The sequence below is a fragment of the Protopterus annectens genome, chromosome 6.part1, assembly GCF_019279795.1.
Source record: "Protopterus annectens isolate FY-2018-M chromosome 6.part1, PAN1.0, whole genome shotgun sequence".
NCBI lineage: Eukaryota > Metazoa > Chordata > Ceratodontiformes > Protopteridae > Protopterus > Protopterus annectens.
Genome location: NC_056738.1, coordinates 58,923,556 through 58,942,860, shown reverse-complemented (window position 1 = coordinate 58,942,860; position 19,305 = coordinate 58,923,556). Strand labels below are relative to the sequence as shown.

The following is a 19,305-nucleotide window of genomic DNA, read 5'->3' as shown; positions in this document are numbered from 1 at the left end:
AAGGCCAATGTCAAGGTCCTCTGGCTGACCAAATTTGCAGATAATTGCAAATTAAGAGCAGCACTAGACTTCCCCACTGAAACTAATGTTGTCCAAGAAGACTGACACAGACAAAAATTTTGGTTTAGTGCCATGGACTAAAACTAAATGCCAAGAAATGTATAATAGTATCCTTTAGGAAGTCATCTATCCTTGGCAACTATCATATTGACAACACACTCCTAAGAGTCAACCCATTACACAGAGACTTGGGGATACACATAGACAATAATTTAGCCTTTGACCATCACTTGTCTACAGTAGTGAGGAAATTGTTCTATGTTGTGCAACTTATAAACAAAGGCTTGGCATCTAGGTCCAAGGAGGTCATTATTCCACTGCATTTGGCATTCATCATATCTATTATTGAGTGCAGTGCCTGCTTGACATGTACCTAACCACGCACATAAGTAACATGCCCTTTGCAGACCAGCATCAAATCCCTATCCCTGTATTCTGTTTCTTACACCCTGTTGAAGGGAGATCTATGCCTAATTTACGAGGCATTGTCGGATCCCACCCTGATAGACCTCCTGCATATCTGGAAAACACACAGCACCAGAATTACCCATTCTAAAGACTTAAACCTTGCTTGTGATATAAATAGGACATGCTGGAGAGACAGGTATGTATCCCAGAGACTACCCTTTCACTGGAACAGGTTTTCATCCATGTGAACAACATTTGTCCTTAACCCAGTTCAGTTGTAACTTGGATAATTGGATGGGAAACAAGAGATTCATCCCTGGTGTGCACTATGTCTGTAATGGACACAGACAGCCTGCAAACGTTTCATCTCCTAGGCTCCTCTTTGTAAATATTTCATCTTCTAAGCCCCTGCTTGTACTTAGAACTTGATAAGCCCCTGCTTGCATTTATCAAAGGTACCAGAACTTGTCAGAGGTTTTGGGTGGCAGGCTAAGCTTAAAAATGCCCCAGAGGTCGTTAGCCTAGTATACACCTATGAACCTATGTGCAGTGCCTTTTCTGTCTATGAAAAAGACACCAAATGTCTTTCTGTATTCATTGTGTAATCTCTCTGGTCCCCAACCCTATATCCAATTCCACCCACCCCCATATCATCTACACTTATCCTAAACTTATCTCCACCAACCACATTACCGCTGATCACAAAAACACTTACAATCTACACTTTTGCCCCTACATCACACATGTACTAATCACTTCCTACCTTTCTCCTTTGTATCAGCTGGATTTCATCTACATTGTAATTGGAAACCCCTCCCTCCTACTTTATCCAACTCACAACCAGTCAAGCCCCCTTCAGCCCTCCATCACTATCCTGTTTCCATTTTGTACTAACTGAATACTGACATGATAATCAGCATGCTGTTGAAAGTATTACAGATCACTTCCCTCCTCTTTCTAGCACATATAACCAATTGTCATACACCTCCCAATAGCAGACTTATGCCCAATGCTCAGCCCATTGCTCTCTAAGGCAATTACTCCCACATTTCATTCCATAGAGCCCACAACCTTTACAACCTATCTCGCATCCATCTTTTCAAACATATATCAAAGTAACTAACCCATCCCATAAACTATTCACAAAGAAAAACATTAATGCCAAGTACTCTGTGGTGACATTCACCCTGACTCAGGTCCAACTACTACAGCATTCCCCAAAATGGCCCACACAACCATTAGTAATGTAACACCTTACTCCTACAACTCAGGTAAAAGAAGTCTAAAATTTATAAACATTAACCATAGATGTTTCTGTAGTAAAGTACCAAACTGCATGCTTTCATATCTCATTACAGCCCTGACATCCTTGTTATCACAGAAAATAAAACCTGAAATCAAAGACACTGAAATCCTCACACCAAGATATAGTATCCTTTGAGCAGACCATTTATCCAAAAAGGCACTTGATGTGTAGCTATTATATACCAAAAACACCTAAACATATCCCTTTATCAGAAAAAAAGTATCTCTCATTCAGTAATGCAGGTTAATACTGATAGTGGAAGGTATAAGATAAAATGTGGGCCCATTCTGTGTTAAGGTCCCCCAAGGATGATGGGTTCTTGGTGTGTATTGGTAGATATCCACGACAGTCTGTCCTCTGCTATGCTGATAATATTGCCATGGGGAATATATAATGCTATGATTCATATGGCCTTATAACAGTTTAGCTTGAATCATAGCCTTATATATTCCCCATGGCAATAATATCAGCACAGCAGAGGGCAGACTGCCCTGGGCATCTACCAATATACACCAAGAACTCATCATCCTTGAGGGACCTTAACAAAGAATGGGCCCAAACTGTATCTGATACCTTCCACTATCAGTATTAACCTGTATGTTTTTTCTCAGCTCATAAATATACTAACAAGATTAAACAAGCCTTCATCTAAGGCCTCTACTCTAGATTGGATTATATGAACGAAACCCAGCAATATCTATAACTGTGGAACACTATCTGACAACCTAAGTGACCGTCTGCCCATTTTTTCCTAACAGGCTTGTATATAATCCAGTAAAATCTCATGCATACAAGAATGTGTGTAACCTATCCAGTTTTAACATAGACAGTTTTATCTCCACACTCAGGCAATACAATTGGAATATGTTAAAAATCTTCTTCTAGATGAAGCCACCATCTAATTTAGCAAAACCTTTAACACTGTACTAAATTAACATGCTCTCATTAGGAGAAAAAGAGTTAAACTTAATCCAGCAACGTAGTTATCTAAAAACAGTAAGCAACTAATGTTGCTTACAGACAAGGCCTGGAAAGCATGGCACACCAAAAAATCCAAAGAAAAACTTATACACTATAAACAAATAAGAAATAAAACCAAACACAGTATAAGGTATGACAAAAACTCCACTGCTTTTAACTTGCAGCAGACACAAAAATAATTCTAAAAATTTTGGTCATTGATCTAAAATCTACTAAACTCAGGCCAAAGTCAACAACCCACTCTCACTCCAGAAGAGACTTCATCAACAGTCACTAATAATTTTAACAAATGCTTCCTTAAAACTGTAGCCTCACTTATCAAAGACAAGCCCACCATCAAACCAAGCTATCTCCATTCACAAAACCCCATGGAAGCCTGCTTCTCAGTCTAACATGTTTCTACCTCCACCGTAAGAAAATATCTCCTAAAATAAAATCTACAAATTCTGCTGTAGACAACTTTCCTCCTGAATTTCGAAAAACTGCTGCTGAAGCGCTGCCATAGCCAGTATCTATACTAATAACAGATCCATTATAGAATGTCATGTCCCATCCATTTGGAAGAAGGCATACATAATTCCTGTTCATAAAGGAGGACCTTCTGCTGGTTGCTCCAACCTCAGACCAACTGCCATTTTGTTTCCATTGTCTAAAATGTTAGAAAAGTGTATCCATTCCCAAATTTTCTGTTCCCTGCACAACATGCTTTTTGTCCTAAACATAGCATCGCTACTGCCCTACTTCATTTTGCTGATACCATTAATAAAAACAGAAATACCAGAAACCTTGTATCTTTCTTATTCCTAGACCTGTCCAAAACATTCAACACTGTATCTCACTGTAAACTATTATTAAAACTCCCCCCTTAGGTCTCTCTTCCTCCTCCCACTCCTGATTTATAAACTACATAAAAAACAGATTCCAAGCAGTCAAGGGGCAACAAGAATACTCTTCATTTCTGTCCATTACTGTAGGAGTGCTGCAAGGTTCCATACTTGGATCCCTCTGTTTAACATATTTATAAATGTTCTACAGACTGCTTCCAAGCACACCACTCTTGCACAATATGCACATGAATCTACACTCATCTACACAGCCTCTAACGTACAAAAACTTAAAGAAAATACTCAAAAGAATCCTTAACGTCCATAGAATCCTAGCTAGACAACTTACAACTATTACTTAACCCCCAAAAAACAAAACTACTACATTTCACCCCTAAAACATTCCCCCATTGCAAATCTCTTACCAAATTAATTTCATTAAATAAGACCCTGATTGAGCAGGTCCCTAAAACCAAACTCTTAGGAGTCACCAATGATGACAGCATGAAATTTGACCTATTCTTCCAAACTGTTATAAAAAAAAAACAAATGCTCAGCCTCTTATGTAGAACAAAACCCTCCCTGTCAGAGAGAACTAGAGAAACCATAGCTAAATCCTACCACCTACATACCCTGCTGTATGTCTCCCCCACTTTATACTGCCCTACAGATTTCCACATAAACAAATCTGGAACAAGGCTACAATAAAATTGCTCACTTTGCTACAAATCTCCCCTTTAGAAGTCATCACTATTTTGCCCTTAAACAATTAAATTGGGTTGAACTTCCACATCACCTCCACTGTAGTCAGCTACTACTGGCTTATACTCTGATATGCTACCCTGATATGTATCCAATACTAAAATGCATGTTTCAGCACTACCGCCCTACCTCAGCGCTTCATTATGGCAAACTGCTCTCCATCACTCAAGCCCAAAATGCATCGGCAGCTTTCTTATACTCAAACGCTGTAGCTACCATCTGGAATGCCCTCCCACCTGCCCTCAGGCTTCTTGAAAACCATCAGGTATTACGAACCCATCTAAGAGAATACCTCTGAACATCCTGGCTCTGTAGCTGTACATGTATAGGATAAGTATAACATCTCCGCTTTCTCTCTGCTCACCTACTGTACGTCTGCTCTCCTCTACTCTGTTGCCAACTGTCAGTCTGTTGTCCCCCACCCACCTTCTACTTATACTTCAGTAAACTCTCTTTTAACAATCATGTCATTTATATCTCAAAATTAAATCATCCTTTTGCTTTCCACCCTTATATAACTCAGTGTTCTGTATTGTAACATCTCTCCTACTGCATAGTTATTTGTCTAACTATGTTTGTACAGAGTATAATTAGTATAAGAAGTCTTATTACTGGATGCATCATTACTGTCTTATCTATTTTTACATTGTAAAATTTAGTTTAATTGCATTCTGCTTGACATTGTTGATATTACATAACTTAAAAGATTTTGATTGTACTATATGTACCCAAGTTTTTCTCCCCAGGCCTCCACTGATAAAGGTCCTTTGTGCCCACCTGAACCTTTCTGGTCAGTACATGTAAATAAATGAATAAAAAGAAGACCTTGGTGCATAATAGCCACAGTACAGGAAGTATAAAAAGCTCTTGGTTCTAAGGTAAGGGTGTCTGTACCCTTAATGAGTGGATTAACTATAAGCCTTGACCTCAAAAATAAAAAGATCCCCAAAAATGAATTTAGACAGGAAAATAAATAAATAAGTAAATGAATGAATTAATAAATAAAATGAAATGTTGGCAGTCAAATAACTGGTGGGCAAGGAACATAAGGTATTAGTGACCATGCCAGTCTCGTAGAGACCTGAGGACACCACTACAGGTGAGGTACAGTTTTGTCCACCATTTGGCCCAAATCATCCTTTTACTGCTTCCATACCTGTCTTGGGCCATTTGGAGACAGACAGTGGGATTATCTTTTATCTCCCCAGTTAGCTTTCAGTAATAACTGAATAGATATTTTTTTTTCCAACACACAACTTAGATGCATGTTTCCTGACATCCAGAAATGGGTGTCAGTCATGCTCAAATTCCAAAACCATCTTAGAGTTGGCTATTGTCATAGGATAGTGTTGACATTTTAATTCACAATGCTCCCAATGATGTTGTAACTGCTGTATCATTTAGTAGAGAACTCAAAGATCAACTGAAATGCTCAAATTCTCCTCTGCCCTTGCTAATACAGTAGTTGATTACAATACGTTTATCAAAGAAAATGTTGCTATACAATATAGGGTTAGCCCAGTGACACCCCTTTCCTCTCCTTTGGGGGTTACCCTACAAGTTAAAAGGAAAAGGGACTCTTCTGTTCTGAAAATATCAGATTCTGGCATGGATAGGGAGGACCTGGCCTAGTGTTACAGCTTTCCTTGCCACTGTGGTATGGCACAGATGATGAAAAAAAACAACATATTATAACTTTTCTACCAAAGATGGTTCTTTTGATGTTAGTGTGATCATGATGGGAGGAATACATTAAGTAAGGTATGAAGGAGATCTCAGAAGTTCATCAGAGATACTTAAACATCTTGAGAATGGTTGAACTGAGGCACACTGCTGTTCCTCAAGTATTTCAAGTGTTTAATGATGTATTTGACAGTGAGTCACTTGAGCCCTGTTTCCCAACTGCTTTCTCTAAAAACCCAGACAAGTTCTATGAGGTCCAAGAGATTTGCAAAACTGCAAGGACCCAAGGATGGACCCATGTCTCATCTCTTTAGATGCACCCAGGGTTTCCATGTTGGCTTAAGGGCTTAGTGCAGTCCTTTATAGGGAGAAAAAATTGATGGATCATGTTGGTCAAAAAAATTACACTTCTGCTGCCCTAGCTATTACAAATATTAAGTGTCAAATTTACATGACTGGTTCACAGGCAGACATTGTCAAACAAAGTAGAGAATATGACTAATGAAGTCCATGTAGAGGCTCTAATAAGATGACACGAGATAGAAAGCTCAGACTTAAGACTATTTTTAAGGTATTAAAAAAACTTGTAACTAAGTGTAGGTGTGATGCCACAGGCACGTTGATGCATACATTTGCTCATTTGAACAGTGGCTTGCAACTAAGTAGTGATGGGATTTGTGAGGTGCATGCAAATTCTGCTTTCTGTGAACACAGCCTTTGCAAATTAGGCTTCTGCACATCATGGACATCCTCAATGTTTTAGGAGTTGCATAGTACAGACATTCAAAGATACTTGCACTGTGCAACTTCCTTGATGGGTGAATTCAGCTGTTAGCTAGGCGGTAGCTTTTGACTTGAACAGGGGTCAGTGGTTTCCTAACTGAGCAGAGTATACTGTACAGCCAAGTACTACACAGATGCAGTCTACACAGTGATATACCCATCCATAGTTGTTCAAACTGTGTAACAGGTATTCATAGTAATTCACAGGTGGGCTTTCATTTGATTCAGATGCAGGCTAATTATGCATGTCTCTGTATTATGTTATAGGCACACAGCACAGCTCTGCCAAACTAAATATAGTATGCTGTTCAGCTGTGATGTGGAGGAATTAGCATAAGGATGAGGAAATGGCATACTGGTTAAGATCTTTACATCACAGATACAAAATACAAGATTTGATTCTAACCTCTAGTTATTGCCTAGGCTTGTAATAGTGCATAAACTGACAGTCTAGTAGGAACCTAAGAACCTAAGGCAGAGCAGCCTAAACTAGGGAATTTTGTGACTAGACCACCATCAGGGCATTCATGTACCATTTAGGAGGCTGAAGGTAGGCATAATGGTTAAGGTGTTTACTTCATGAACACAAGGTACAGAGTTTGATTCTTATCTTTGAAGGGGAAATTAACTAGGCTTCAAATGGTCCTCAAGGACATTTAGCTTAGTACTTACCTGTGAACCAAGGAACAGTGTTAATGAATACCACCTACAGATATGTTTGCATACATATTACATGTTATATTTTCACTCATATGTAATATGACTGAATATATTGAGCAGGTCAGGCATATGAAATTTCACATATATTGTAATATAGATTTAGGGGATTAGTTTTGTGAAGAATAGCAAAGCCAATGGAATGTAGTGGGGTCTTGGCTGGGAAAGGGGAAGGTTTTGGTGTCAGTAGTTTTTAATCTTCAGTAAGTCTGATTCTGCATCAGACAAAACAATTTACACTTGAGAGATGGATTCAGCCAGCTAGAGAGAGTAACTCTTTTCTAGGGTTATACTGGTATGTTTTTAAATGGAGGTGTCATAATTTAAAAGCTACTTATACAGGTGCTTTTTGGCTTTATAGAAAGCATATCTTTTTAACTACTTCCCAGTCTAGGCCTGGTGCATATTTTGCCTCAGACCTCCTACAAGAGTAAAGCGGAAGGACCCAATTTAAGAGAATCCTTTGCATGGTATAGATTTCTCTCTTTATATTTGTATATCTCTGTATCTATACCTGTATCTATAGGTAGGTATACGTATATGTATTTTAAAGGACCCAGTTCAACAGACCCCCTTGCTCCAGTGATTACTCAGTATTACATAAAAAGTTCATGGGACAATAGGTTTGGCAGCACAAAGGTTATTCTGAACAACCCGTAAATACTACCTCAGGTCTTACCTGAAAAGAGCTTACTAGCCTGGTGGAGCTAAACTAGTCAACAAATGATAAATAAAAATAAATAAAATAAAATTAAAAAAAATATGGAGGTTGAAAACTAGACACCAGGAATACTTTTAAAATATTACTATAATGTGCATAAAAGTACAGGTTTGGCAACATATATGAGTGTATATAACATGTCTGAATATACAGTATATCTAAATCTTTTAAACCTCTTCTGCAGCGTCAACAGAGTGACTTGGTGGGACAGGTATATCTCACAGAGGATAGTGCTGCTCTGGATCAGACTCTCCATCACATGACAAAGTTCATCCTTATGTATACTCAAGTGCACAGAACTCCCTCATCTCCTTCAATGGTATCAACTCTCACTCACCCACAAACTAGTAAAGCATCCACTAAATGTCCCATCCCTCCAGAATCTACTCCAACCCTATCGCACCACCAGACCACTAAGATCCAGCAACAAAAATCACTTGCAGATCACTAAAGCCAATAACTCTGCTGGTGAAGCACTATTCTCTTGCACCATAGCCAAATTATGGAACTCCCTCCCACCCACAATTACCTCCATACCATCATGCACACACTTCAAAACTTTATTAAAAGCATACCTAAAAACATGCTGGCTATGCCCTTGCAACTCCCACTCTAATATCACCCACCCCATCCAACCACTACCTTTCTTTCCACTCCACTAACTACCTTGATTATAGCAAGCTCAGATGCTCATAAGCCTAGTACTTATACAGCAGGAACTTCTAATTTTAACATTTGTTAATGTCTGTTATGTACTTCACAGATAAAGATTCTAGTTGTCTACTGATGTACTGTGTTCTTCATCTGTAAATATGTTGTAAGTAATTGCTATGTAAATTGTTAATTGCTATGTAATCCAATGTAACTACTGTCTGTTTATTTTAACTGTGGAGCTTTTCTCCCCGTGCCTCCGCTGAAAATGGACCTACGTCCAGTCGGACATTCCCAATCAACAAATATAAATAAATAAATAAATAAAAATAAATAAGTGCAGTTTGGATCTATGGATGGTAAACAAAAAGTTTACCCCAGGACTGTTCCCTGTACTGCTAATGGACAGAAGTAGCTCCTAAATGCTTTGCCCCATGTATGGGTCCCCTCAAATTATCTGTGGTATGATCCCAGTTATTCTCGTTAGGGGTAATATATAATTATTGACCATGGGATGGGTAAGGCCAGTCTCTAACCAAATGAGACAGGTTAATTCAAGCACAAAAAGAGAAAGTGACTAGGTTTCAAATGGCCCCCAAGTGCATCCAGTTCAGTACTTACTGATGGGTACCTATGAATCATTAATAACTGAAGGTTTCTGGAAGGGCTAGAGATTGTGGGAGGACAAGGGAGCAAGGCCTGCAGCCTCAGTAGATTTGGTTCACCCAATAGTCTTAGTACTGGAGTATTGTTAGTCCTACAAGTCCTGTTACAACCACAGTGTTATGATACCAGCGGCTTTTGTTTAAGCTATTTTATTGAAGATATCATGCAGTGATTCATTATAAGTAGGCAAACGTGGTACAGTTTATCCGATTGTAATCACCATTGCTCATCAGTCCATTTAAGAACTCCCAGACTGATGAACAGGATGCAGTATACTTAAACTGTGACTTCCAGTCTTGCATGCTTTTCCAGTGTGTGATATGGAAGCATTGCCATTCAGTGGCAAATAGTGCTTTCCTTATGTACAGTTTTTGTGATATGATGTTTTGCAGCAGCAATGGCTTCTCCTTTGTACAGCATGGCAGTATTCTGAAATGTGTTCACTAATGAGAAGAGAGATCTTTGACATTCAGTTTCCTTTCTTTGTTGCAGGCAGAAGATTGAACGCTGTTCTGTCACCGGCTCAAATCGAGAAGTTATTGTCAGCACTGCAATCTACCCATTTGCTTTAACAATATATGATCAACACATTTACTGGACAGACTGGAACACCAGATCTGTTTACAGGGCCAATAAATATGATGGCTCAGATCAAATTGTTATGGTCCAAAACCTGCCTCAACGACCAATGGACATTCACATTCTTTCTGACAGCAAGCAACAGCAGTGTACAAACCCTTGTGATCAGTTCAATGGTGGTTGTAGTCACATCTGTGCACCAGGTAGGCAAACAAAAACTGTAATGCTATAAACAAGGTTTTCAGAATCTGCAGGAATATTTTGACATACAGATGGTTGATTTTTTTATCAGTACTGAAGGTTTTCTTAAAAAGTCATTATTTATTTACTGGAAGCAATGAATATATCCTTTGAGTCAAAGGCTGTTGTACAGATGATGTATACTGAGTTAAGAAAAACACTAAATAACAACATATATATACTATGTATGTAGAGATGTGGGGAATACTTGAGAAACTGAGGTGGAAGGCAAGAAAAGAGCAAGCTATAGTCCTTAACAGCCGCAGTGCCACTTGTATATGAGAAAGAGACATTAAGACAGTTTTCACTGTGTGTGGAGGTGAAAGGCACTTTTTCACTGGTCATTAATTAGATAGAAATCTTTTGTGCTGCATTTCGTCTGTTAGCCATCATTTTAAAAGTTACAGCCAAAAAGAGGGCATTCCTGTAATGCTCAGTTTTTACAGAGTGGACAGAAAAGGGGTATAACTCATTGATTTTGTGAAATTTGGTTGTTTGAAGACTTGCAGAAGTTGCAGTGTTTTGGTAGACATCAAGTGAGTAAAATCTGTACATTATTTCAAGGAACTGGCTATAGATCCCTGGGACTAGAATATTTAGAGGCACATACTGTGAAGAAAGGCACAGTGGCATTTAAAAAACGAATGAGATAGCTTTGTACAAATACAACAATCAGGAAAAATCATCTCTGACTGAGATTATGCCTTAGCAATGTGAGCTTGCTGAGAAGGGGTCCTGGTTAAGAAGAAATGTGTAGAGTGGGTTTGGGAGTATTCAGTACCAGATAAAGGATCAGTGAGATAGTCTCGTGTTTCAGTTTGAATATCATCATGTGTAGGAGCAGTTCATTACTGATACTCACCGTCATGTTTCTAAGAAGGCCAGAGAAATTATTTTCTGGAAAACTCTTACTGTTGTTACAGTAAAGTTGTGATTCATATTTTTCAGTTTCACTTTCTGTATGGCAAGCATACATGTCTTGTCAAAAATTAGAGGAAGTATACATACCAAATAAACTTAACATGCTAAGGACAGAAAAGATGAAACTAGTGAAAAATGCACTAAACAAAAAGGTTGTAAAAACAAAAAAAAATATGTAAGAAAATGAAGGTTACAGCTTATAGAGAAGATAAAAAGAGCAGAAATATGAATACAATGTTAGCCAGAGATTGATTTTAAAAAGGGGAACTATGCTGGCATGTAATATAGGTGAGACCAAAAGACCCTGGTTCAAATATGCATAGCTTGTAAAAAAATATTTCAGAGGCTGATAAGGGTGATGAAGATATATCTGTTATCGTTACATCAATTAGCTTTGTGATTTGTGCTAAATGCAGTTCTGGAATGTTTATATGTTAAACAACAACTGATGCCAGAGAGTGTTTTGGGAACGACACACTGTGGAGTTAGGAAGGTGTTGAAGCATCAGGTAATACCCTGTTAAACAGCATTTTTAGTCATGTGATGTTTAGGAAATTTCAAATATTTATCCGAGTGTCATCATTAGTGGCAATGGGATTTGTTTATTGACTAATGTAAGTCACAGAATAAAGTATTAATGCATAAAATAATTGTATGTGCTGTGATAATCATGCAGAAACATTCCTAACTCATTTTGCTTACTTGCAGGACCAAGTGGTGCTGAGTGTCAGTGTCCTTCTGTGGGTCACTGGTACTTGGCAAATGGCAATAAGCACTGCATTGTGGAGAATGGAACACGTTGTGAAGAAGGGAAATTTACTTGTCTAAATGGGCGCTGCATTCCAGACAGATGGAAATGTGACAATGATAATGACTGTTTGGATGGAAGTGATGAACTTGAGAGTGTTTGTGGTAAGGACCTTATTAATTGCATTAACCACAGCTTAAACATATGTACAAAGCACTGAAACAAACAGCAAAGGAGAAAATGCCCTAGTATTGAATGTGTGCAAAATTAATTATGTCATTCCTAGACTCTTGAAAATGTAGTTTTTTATAGGTTAGTACTAGGTTAACTGCCCTTGTGGGCCATTTTAATGGCCTAGCCAATTACTCCATGTGAGAATCAAACCCTGCACCTTTCGTCTATAAGGTAAACACCTTAACCATTATGCCAACCTTCTTGACTCTATAATGAAAAAATAATTACTTTGTAATTACTTCATATTTTGAGTATGTAGAAGAGACATTATTCATCACATTTTTCTGTTTGGCTTCATACATTTCTTGTTGTATTTATTATTACTTGTAGTATGCGATTTTCTGAATTAGCTGCCAGTTCTCAATTTTTGAGGGTTACTTTTAAACAATGGACATTTTTAAATCAGTAAGAATCTGCAGAATTATTATTATGCTGTGAAATTTGATTAAGAGCTTTTCAAGAGGGTTCATGTAATGGTACACGCTGTTCCTCAGGCTTCTTTGAGTATCTCTGCCCTCAGCCAGATTTGGCTGACAAAGTTTGCAGACGACTGCAAACTGGGCGCCATAGTGGAAAGTGCATCGGACACGGATATCCTTCAGAAGGGACTCACGGAAACAGATAGCTGGTGCCAGAGCCATGGCCTGAAGTTAAACGCCAAAAAATGTATAGTCATACCCTTCGGGAAAAACAAGGTAACCCCAAGCTACCATATAGGCAGCAATCCACTAAGCACAGAAGAGGTTATCAGGGACCTGGGTACCCAGGTTGACAGTGGCCTTTCTTTTGACACTCACATTGCTAAAGTGGTTAGAAAGACCTTCTACATTGCCCACCTGATCATGAAGGGATTCACATCCAGATCTAGTGAGGTCATTGTTCCCCTGTACTCTTCACTTATCAGACCAATGATCGAGTACAATGCCCCATTCGGGATGTATCTCACCCGACATCTGCAGCAATTGGAGAGACCCCAAAAGTTCCTCACCAAAAGGATAGAGGGACTCCAAAATCTGTCATATGCTGCCAGATTGAAGAAACTCCAGCTCTATTCAGTCGCATACCGTCTGCTCAGAGGTGACATGTGCCTGACATACAAGGCCATGTCCAACCTGGAATTAATGGACATGCTCCACCTCAAAAAATCCAAATCCACCAAAACAACTAGAGCAAGCGACTTAAACCTTAGCATGGATATAAATAGGATGTGCTGGAGGGATAGATTTATCACTCAGAGACTCCCTATGCTGTGGAATAAAATCCTGGTCCATGTGAGGCAGAGCACCTCGCTGGCTCTGTTCAAGAGAAATCTTGACCTGTGGATGGGAGATCGTAGGTTTACCCCGGGAATCATCTCTGTGTCACTGCTGGACAGAGGCACAACAAACTAATGGGCACAGTATTTTTTCATATAAGGGGTGGCGTAAGCCACAAAACTTTGGGCTAGGCTTATAAATGCCTTAGGGCAGATAGCCTAGTATAAACCTATGAAACCTATCCCTATTTATTCTGTTGTCTAGAGATATAGCCCTGTGAGCAAACTTTACTCCAACATATGAAATAGTCACAAGTCTTACTATACATTAGTCCTTTATTCGACCCTGTCAATGGTGATTCTTTTTGCCATTGGTAGTTTCCTTCAGGTTCTTCTCTAACTTATTTCTACAGTCATTGGTTGTAGTCAGCTGAGATAATTTTTGAATCTTGAAAAGATGAAGCTCTACCTTCATGCCTTATAATACTAGACCCGATACGTTACTTCATATTAACATTAAAAAAATAAAATTCTATTAATTCTCTTAATTAGCAATACATGTAGGATGGTTACAGTAAAGACAAGGAAACAGAAATATTAGTAAAGTTTCAAAAAAATGTAGCCCCATGCCCCTAATCCCACACACAAACACAAGCAGTGATCCGCCAATCCAGTAATGTGAATTTGCTTCAGCAGTTAATATAACCTTAGTGTGACTACACTAATAAGTACTACTTCTGTTTAGTGCAGCAGTCCGATAATGGTGTTCTTCAATGCAAATAACTAAATGTGATCATTTTCTGTAAGCCATGTGTTGTAAATGGACTAGTCATATATTTAGATAAGTGACAAAAGTCCTGAAAGTCGCATTAAAATGTTGACTACATGCAGAAAAGTAATTACTGTAGTAGTGGTAAATAAAAAAATAAACGTTATGAATTATTTAATGCTTGTATAATATATCTGTTCATGTTTTTACCTATTTGTTGATTGATTAGGACCATTGGATACAACTGTCTCTTTTCAGAGGCAACGTGCAAGCATTATCTTGTTAAGTGAATTGCTCAGATCACACAGTGGGCAAATGAATGGTGAAGGATTCAAATCTTGTACCCCTGGCACAGGAAACAGCTCAATAGCAGCTCAGAGCTTTGATCCTCTGCACCAACTGCCATACTTATATTTTGTTAACCAGGATGTTCAGCAGGGCAACACCTTTTTTCATTTGGAGGTCTGAGGTAAAGGGGTCCAAACAGAAGTTTGCATATTGTTCAGATTGCATACAGTTAAATGCTGTACATTTCTGTGACAGGCACTTACCTATTTATAAAACATTAAAAGTGTTACTTCAGTATAATATTTAATACAGTCCTTAATGTATTATTAATTTATTGCCTTTTGATTAGGCCCATTTTCAGCAGAAGCCCAGGGGGAAATGCTCTATTAAAGTTACAAAAATTACAAAAAAAAATTACAGAGAAAAATGAATTTCAGTTTCTTGACAGTAGAAATGGGGTTTTAGAATCATGTAATGGGTAATACAATCAAGACAGAGGTTAATACAGTTAGATTTCTGTAGGAGTATTATACAATAAGCAGGATGCATTTACATATACAGCAATATACATATTCTATTTACATAGGAATGATGAAAACTAGTATATAGTTATAAATGTAAATAGGATTTGTTTACATTATTTACAGGATAAGATAGGAGAGTTAGGGTTGTTGAGATCTGAGAGAGAGAGAGAAAGTTAGTCTGGATGCTTGAGAATGTTTTGTAGAGAAGGGTGTGTGTGTGTGTGTGTGTGTGTGTGTGTGTGTGTGTGTGTGTGTGTGTGTGTGTGTGGTTTGTGTATTATTTTGTGGAAAATTTGAAACCAAGTAAATATAAGGTATTTAGGTAGTTCTAGCAAGTTGAGGCTCTTCAGTGTTAAGCAATGTTGTGTACATTAGTCTGCATTATCTGCAGACTTGGCGGCTATTTTGTTAAAACATGCCTCTAATTTATTTAGTAGGGTGGCTTGAATGTTAGTTAATATAGGTGATACGGAGAGAAGGGAGGATGATGCTAAGGATTTTCTTGATGAGTCTGTGAGATAAGTGTTTGTTTTAAAAGAAAAAGCCCAATTTTTGGTGAGTTTTCTTGATGGCCTGGGTGATATGCATGTCAAATTTTAAGGTATTGATTATGACTCCTTGTAGTTTGGTATTTGTTACAGTTTTATGGTGTTGTTTGCTGAGGTAATATTAAAGGGTGTACTGGCTGCTGAATGAGATCTGGGTATGAAAAGCATTAATTTTGTTTCTTTGGTATTTAAGATTAGCAGATGAGCCTTTAGCCATAATTCCATGGAAGTGAAAGAGTTTTAAGTCCTTTGCTGAAGTAGTGAGGCTGAACAGATGATGGTGGCATCATTGGCATATTGTACTAAGGTGGCAAGTTTGCTGGCTTTGTGCAGGTTGTTTGTGAAAATATTGAAAAGTACTGGGCCTAGAATTGACCCTTTCGGTACACTGACAGAAACAGGGAGGAAGGAGTAAAGGTTCTGATTCCACTTTAGGCCGTTTTGTCTTTTGGAGAGATAACTAAGAACCAAGTAAGAGCTGAAGGAGATAGTGACAGGGAAGATAGTTCATTGATAACAGCTCAAGGGATACTGTGTCAGATGCTTTGGTCAGATCCAGGAACAGGGAGGATATTAGGTTACCATTGTTTCTGTTCGTGTTTATGGTTTCTGAGAAACTTACCAGATCTGCTATTGTGCTGTGGTGTGGTCAAAATCCATGTTATGTGGGGCGGTGTAGTTTTCTGTTTATGAAATGGGTTAGGAGGTGTATTCATCTTTCTAAGATTTGGACAGACTGGAGAAAATTGCAGTGGGATGGTAGCCGGAAAGGTCTGTGGCTGATCCACCTTTGTGAAGTTGTATAGTATGTGATTGTTTCCAGATAGTGGGTACATAGTTTTCTGTGATAAATCTAGTTATGAGTATTGAGATTGGATATGCCAGTATGTCAGCAGCAAACTAAAGGTATGTGGGTGGGAGTTTATTAGCCACTGGTGCAGTGATTTTCAGTTTTTGAAGGTAATTTTTAATAGTTGATGTAGGCATTTGGTGGAAAGAAAAGAGAGGGGTACTGTTGAATATTTGTGGGGAAAGAGAGATGCGGGGGTAGATTACATTCTACTAGAGAGAAAACAGATTGAATGAAATCTGTGTTGAACTGGGTGGTTAAGGGGTCTGAATCATTGCCTTTAGTAGTAAATGAGGTGGTGGTTTGACTGGGTTATAGTAGTGTTTTTATAGTTGTCCACAATTGAAGGGGATAGGGTAATAGATATTCCTGTGTTGGAATAGTTGGGTTGACCCATCTGGGTGCTCTCTCATTTCTTATTATATTTTATCCTGGGGAAAATTTCTTCACCTTTTGTGTTTGGTCAGGTTTCAGTGATGATTAGAATGCCTAGGTTGTGTGCTGGAATACATGCATGGAGATCTGGAATTTTGTTGCAGATGATTCTGAGGTTTTTGTATTAATAGTAGGTTATGGTTAGGATTAGTGGGTTGCGTTAGCAATGGTGGGAGCTGATGAGATAGATGGGGTTTAATTCATTTGAAGGAGTGGTCCAGGGTTTGTGTGGATGTCTCCACAGAGTGGGACAGTGGAAGCATGGTGAGAAAAGTTGTACCAGTTTTTATATTTATTTCTTAGGTCTTATACTGATATATGGGTCTGGTAGTTCTCTTTGATGTAACTGTAATTGAAGAGGACCTGTGTTCCTAATGGTTTAAGACTGCATGAAATTTTATAGTTGTTGGGTGTTAGAGCAATGGAGGGATATAAATTAGTATAGATATTTGCAGCATGATACATCTGTGTGCAGCTAATTTAAATGAAGGTTTAAGAAGAGGTTACAGGTACTATTAGTAATATATTTGCAATGTCCTTCTAAGCAGTGATAAGGTAGATTACTTCTGAATTTATTAACATCTGTGGTTTATGTCATTTACATTATGAATAACTCTGTACTTTACATTGATCAAGACTGTAGGATTAGTCAACAAATGAATGCCTGTGTTTGCCATTGTGAATATTCCTACCACAGTTTTGGCAAAGATAAGGGAAACTTTCAAGTAAAAAAAATGGTTATGCTAAAAGTCAAAGATATGAGGGGGCTACCAGAAGCAGCCGGATTGTGAAATTTAATGGATATTAGAAAAGTTTGCTAATAACAAATCTACAAGAAGAGATGGAATTTTAGCTTAATTGTTTACAATCATGCAAAATAATGCTTGTATAATTACAGTACTTAACATTTGCCAACAAGTTTGGAAAACATACCAGAGGGCATTGTATTGGAAAATGTCCATTTATATTGATCTCTGAAAAAAGGGAAATGCCCATGCGCATACACACACACACACACACACACACACACACACACACACACACACACACACACACACACACACACACAAAGAGGAACAGTAACAGAGGTACAAATCATGTGAAATATTTTGCATCTTGGAAGATTGTGGCATTCTGGACTGTGTTTTTTTCTAACCTCTGCTCATATCTGTATGGGTTAGGCAGTAGTGAAAGTTTTTGCACATTGAGTTTCAAATTATCTGTTGGTTGAAGATCCCTTGTGATACTGCAGACTTTTTTAACTTCAGGATGATATTTTGTTTTGCCATGCTATACATATGTGGGTATTGAAGCACTGTAATTAACTTTCAAAACTTGCTCCTGAAAAGAAGCCATGTAGTCCAGACACTCTCTTAGACTATATTGTAAAGCCTGTGTTGGTTTAATGCAAGATATGAGATCACATCCGAGTTCCAGGAAATGAATAGTGGTAATACTTAAATCTGATATCTCCAACCTCTCTTTATGTCTGTCACTGCAGGAATCCAGCTTTTGAATACAGTATACTGAGAGTATAAGTAACTGATGCCATTAAAATCACATTATCTGGAAATAGAAGTCTATGTGCATAACAGTAAGTGAGGAATATTGTTTTAGAGGGCTGGTACAGCTCAGTTAAGTTCCATCATTGCCATGGGGGAGTTTCACTGAGGACTGGGAGTGGATTGTAAGGCTGGAAATGTAAGTCTGAGGGTACTTCCTTGGGAGTATTACAGAACAGTAATAAAACACATACTACTTTCATGCTACCTTTAGGTCTTCATTTTAAAGCAGTCATGTATTGGAACTGTGAGCATAAATGGCTTGTGACAGAAAAGCTTCTTAGCTGCATTTTAGATGATTTTCCAGATATTCTGCTTCCATTGTCTACCCTTGTTTTTTATTCTGCCTCTATCCTTCCTGTACGTCAAACATCCCACTTTCCTCTTGATGATGTGACATGTCCATACCATACCCTCATCTTCCTTCTTCCATTGTAACATGTCCAGCTTCCTAAATCTCTCTTTGTGCTGTAGAATATCTGGCCTGTTAATAATTTTTTTAACTGTATATCATATTAATCTGCTTTCCTATTTATAGCCAGCAGAACTGAACATATATCTTTATATGCGGCTCTAGAAATTGGAAGTCTGTATCCCAAAGACTCCAATATTCTTTTGACTTTTTCCACTGGCTTTTAACATTGTACTGCATGCATTTAGCCTTTCAATCCAGCCACAGTCCCCAGTGTATGCTATTCAAATGAAATTTGGGCAACTGGATGGAAAATGGTCATCCTGGGTTTATTACCCATGTCCTGCATAGAAGGGGATAACAAGTAAATGTCCCAAT

The 19,305-nt window shown here is 38.2% G+C and overlaps 1 protein-coding gene across 1 annotated transcript in view; it reads left to right on the top strand.

Moving 5' to 3' along the window:
* Positions 1 to 19,305, top strand: part of LRP2 (LDL receptor related protein 2) — a 1,335,386-nt gene that overhangs the window by 751,282 nt on the left and 564,799 nt on the right. The window contains exons 42-43 of the mRNA XM_044075346.1: positions 10,055 to 10,344; positions 12,011 to 12,214. Of these exons, the coding sequence (XP_043931281.1) occupies positions 10,055 to 10,344; positions 12,011 to 12,214 (494 nt within the window). The remainder of the gene's footprint in view (positions 1 to 10,054; positions 10,345 to 12,010; positions 12,215 to 19,305) is intronic.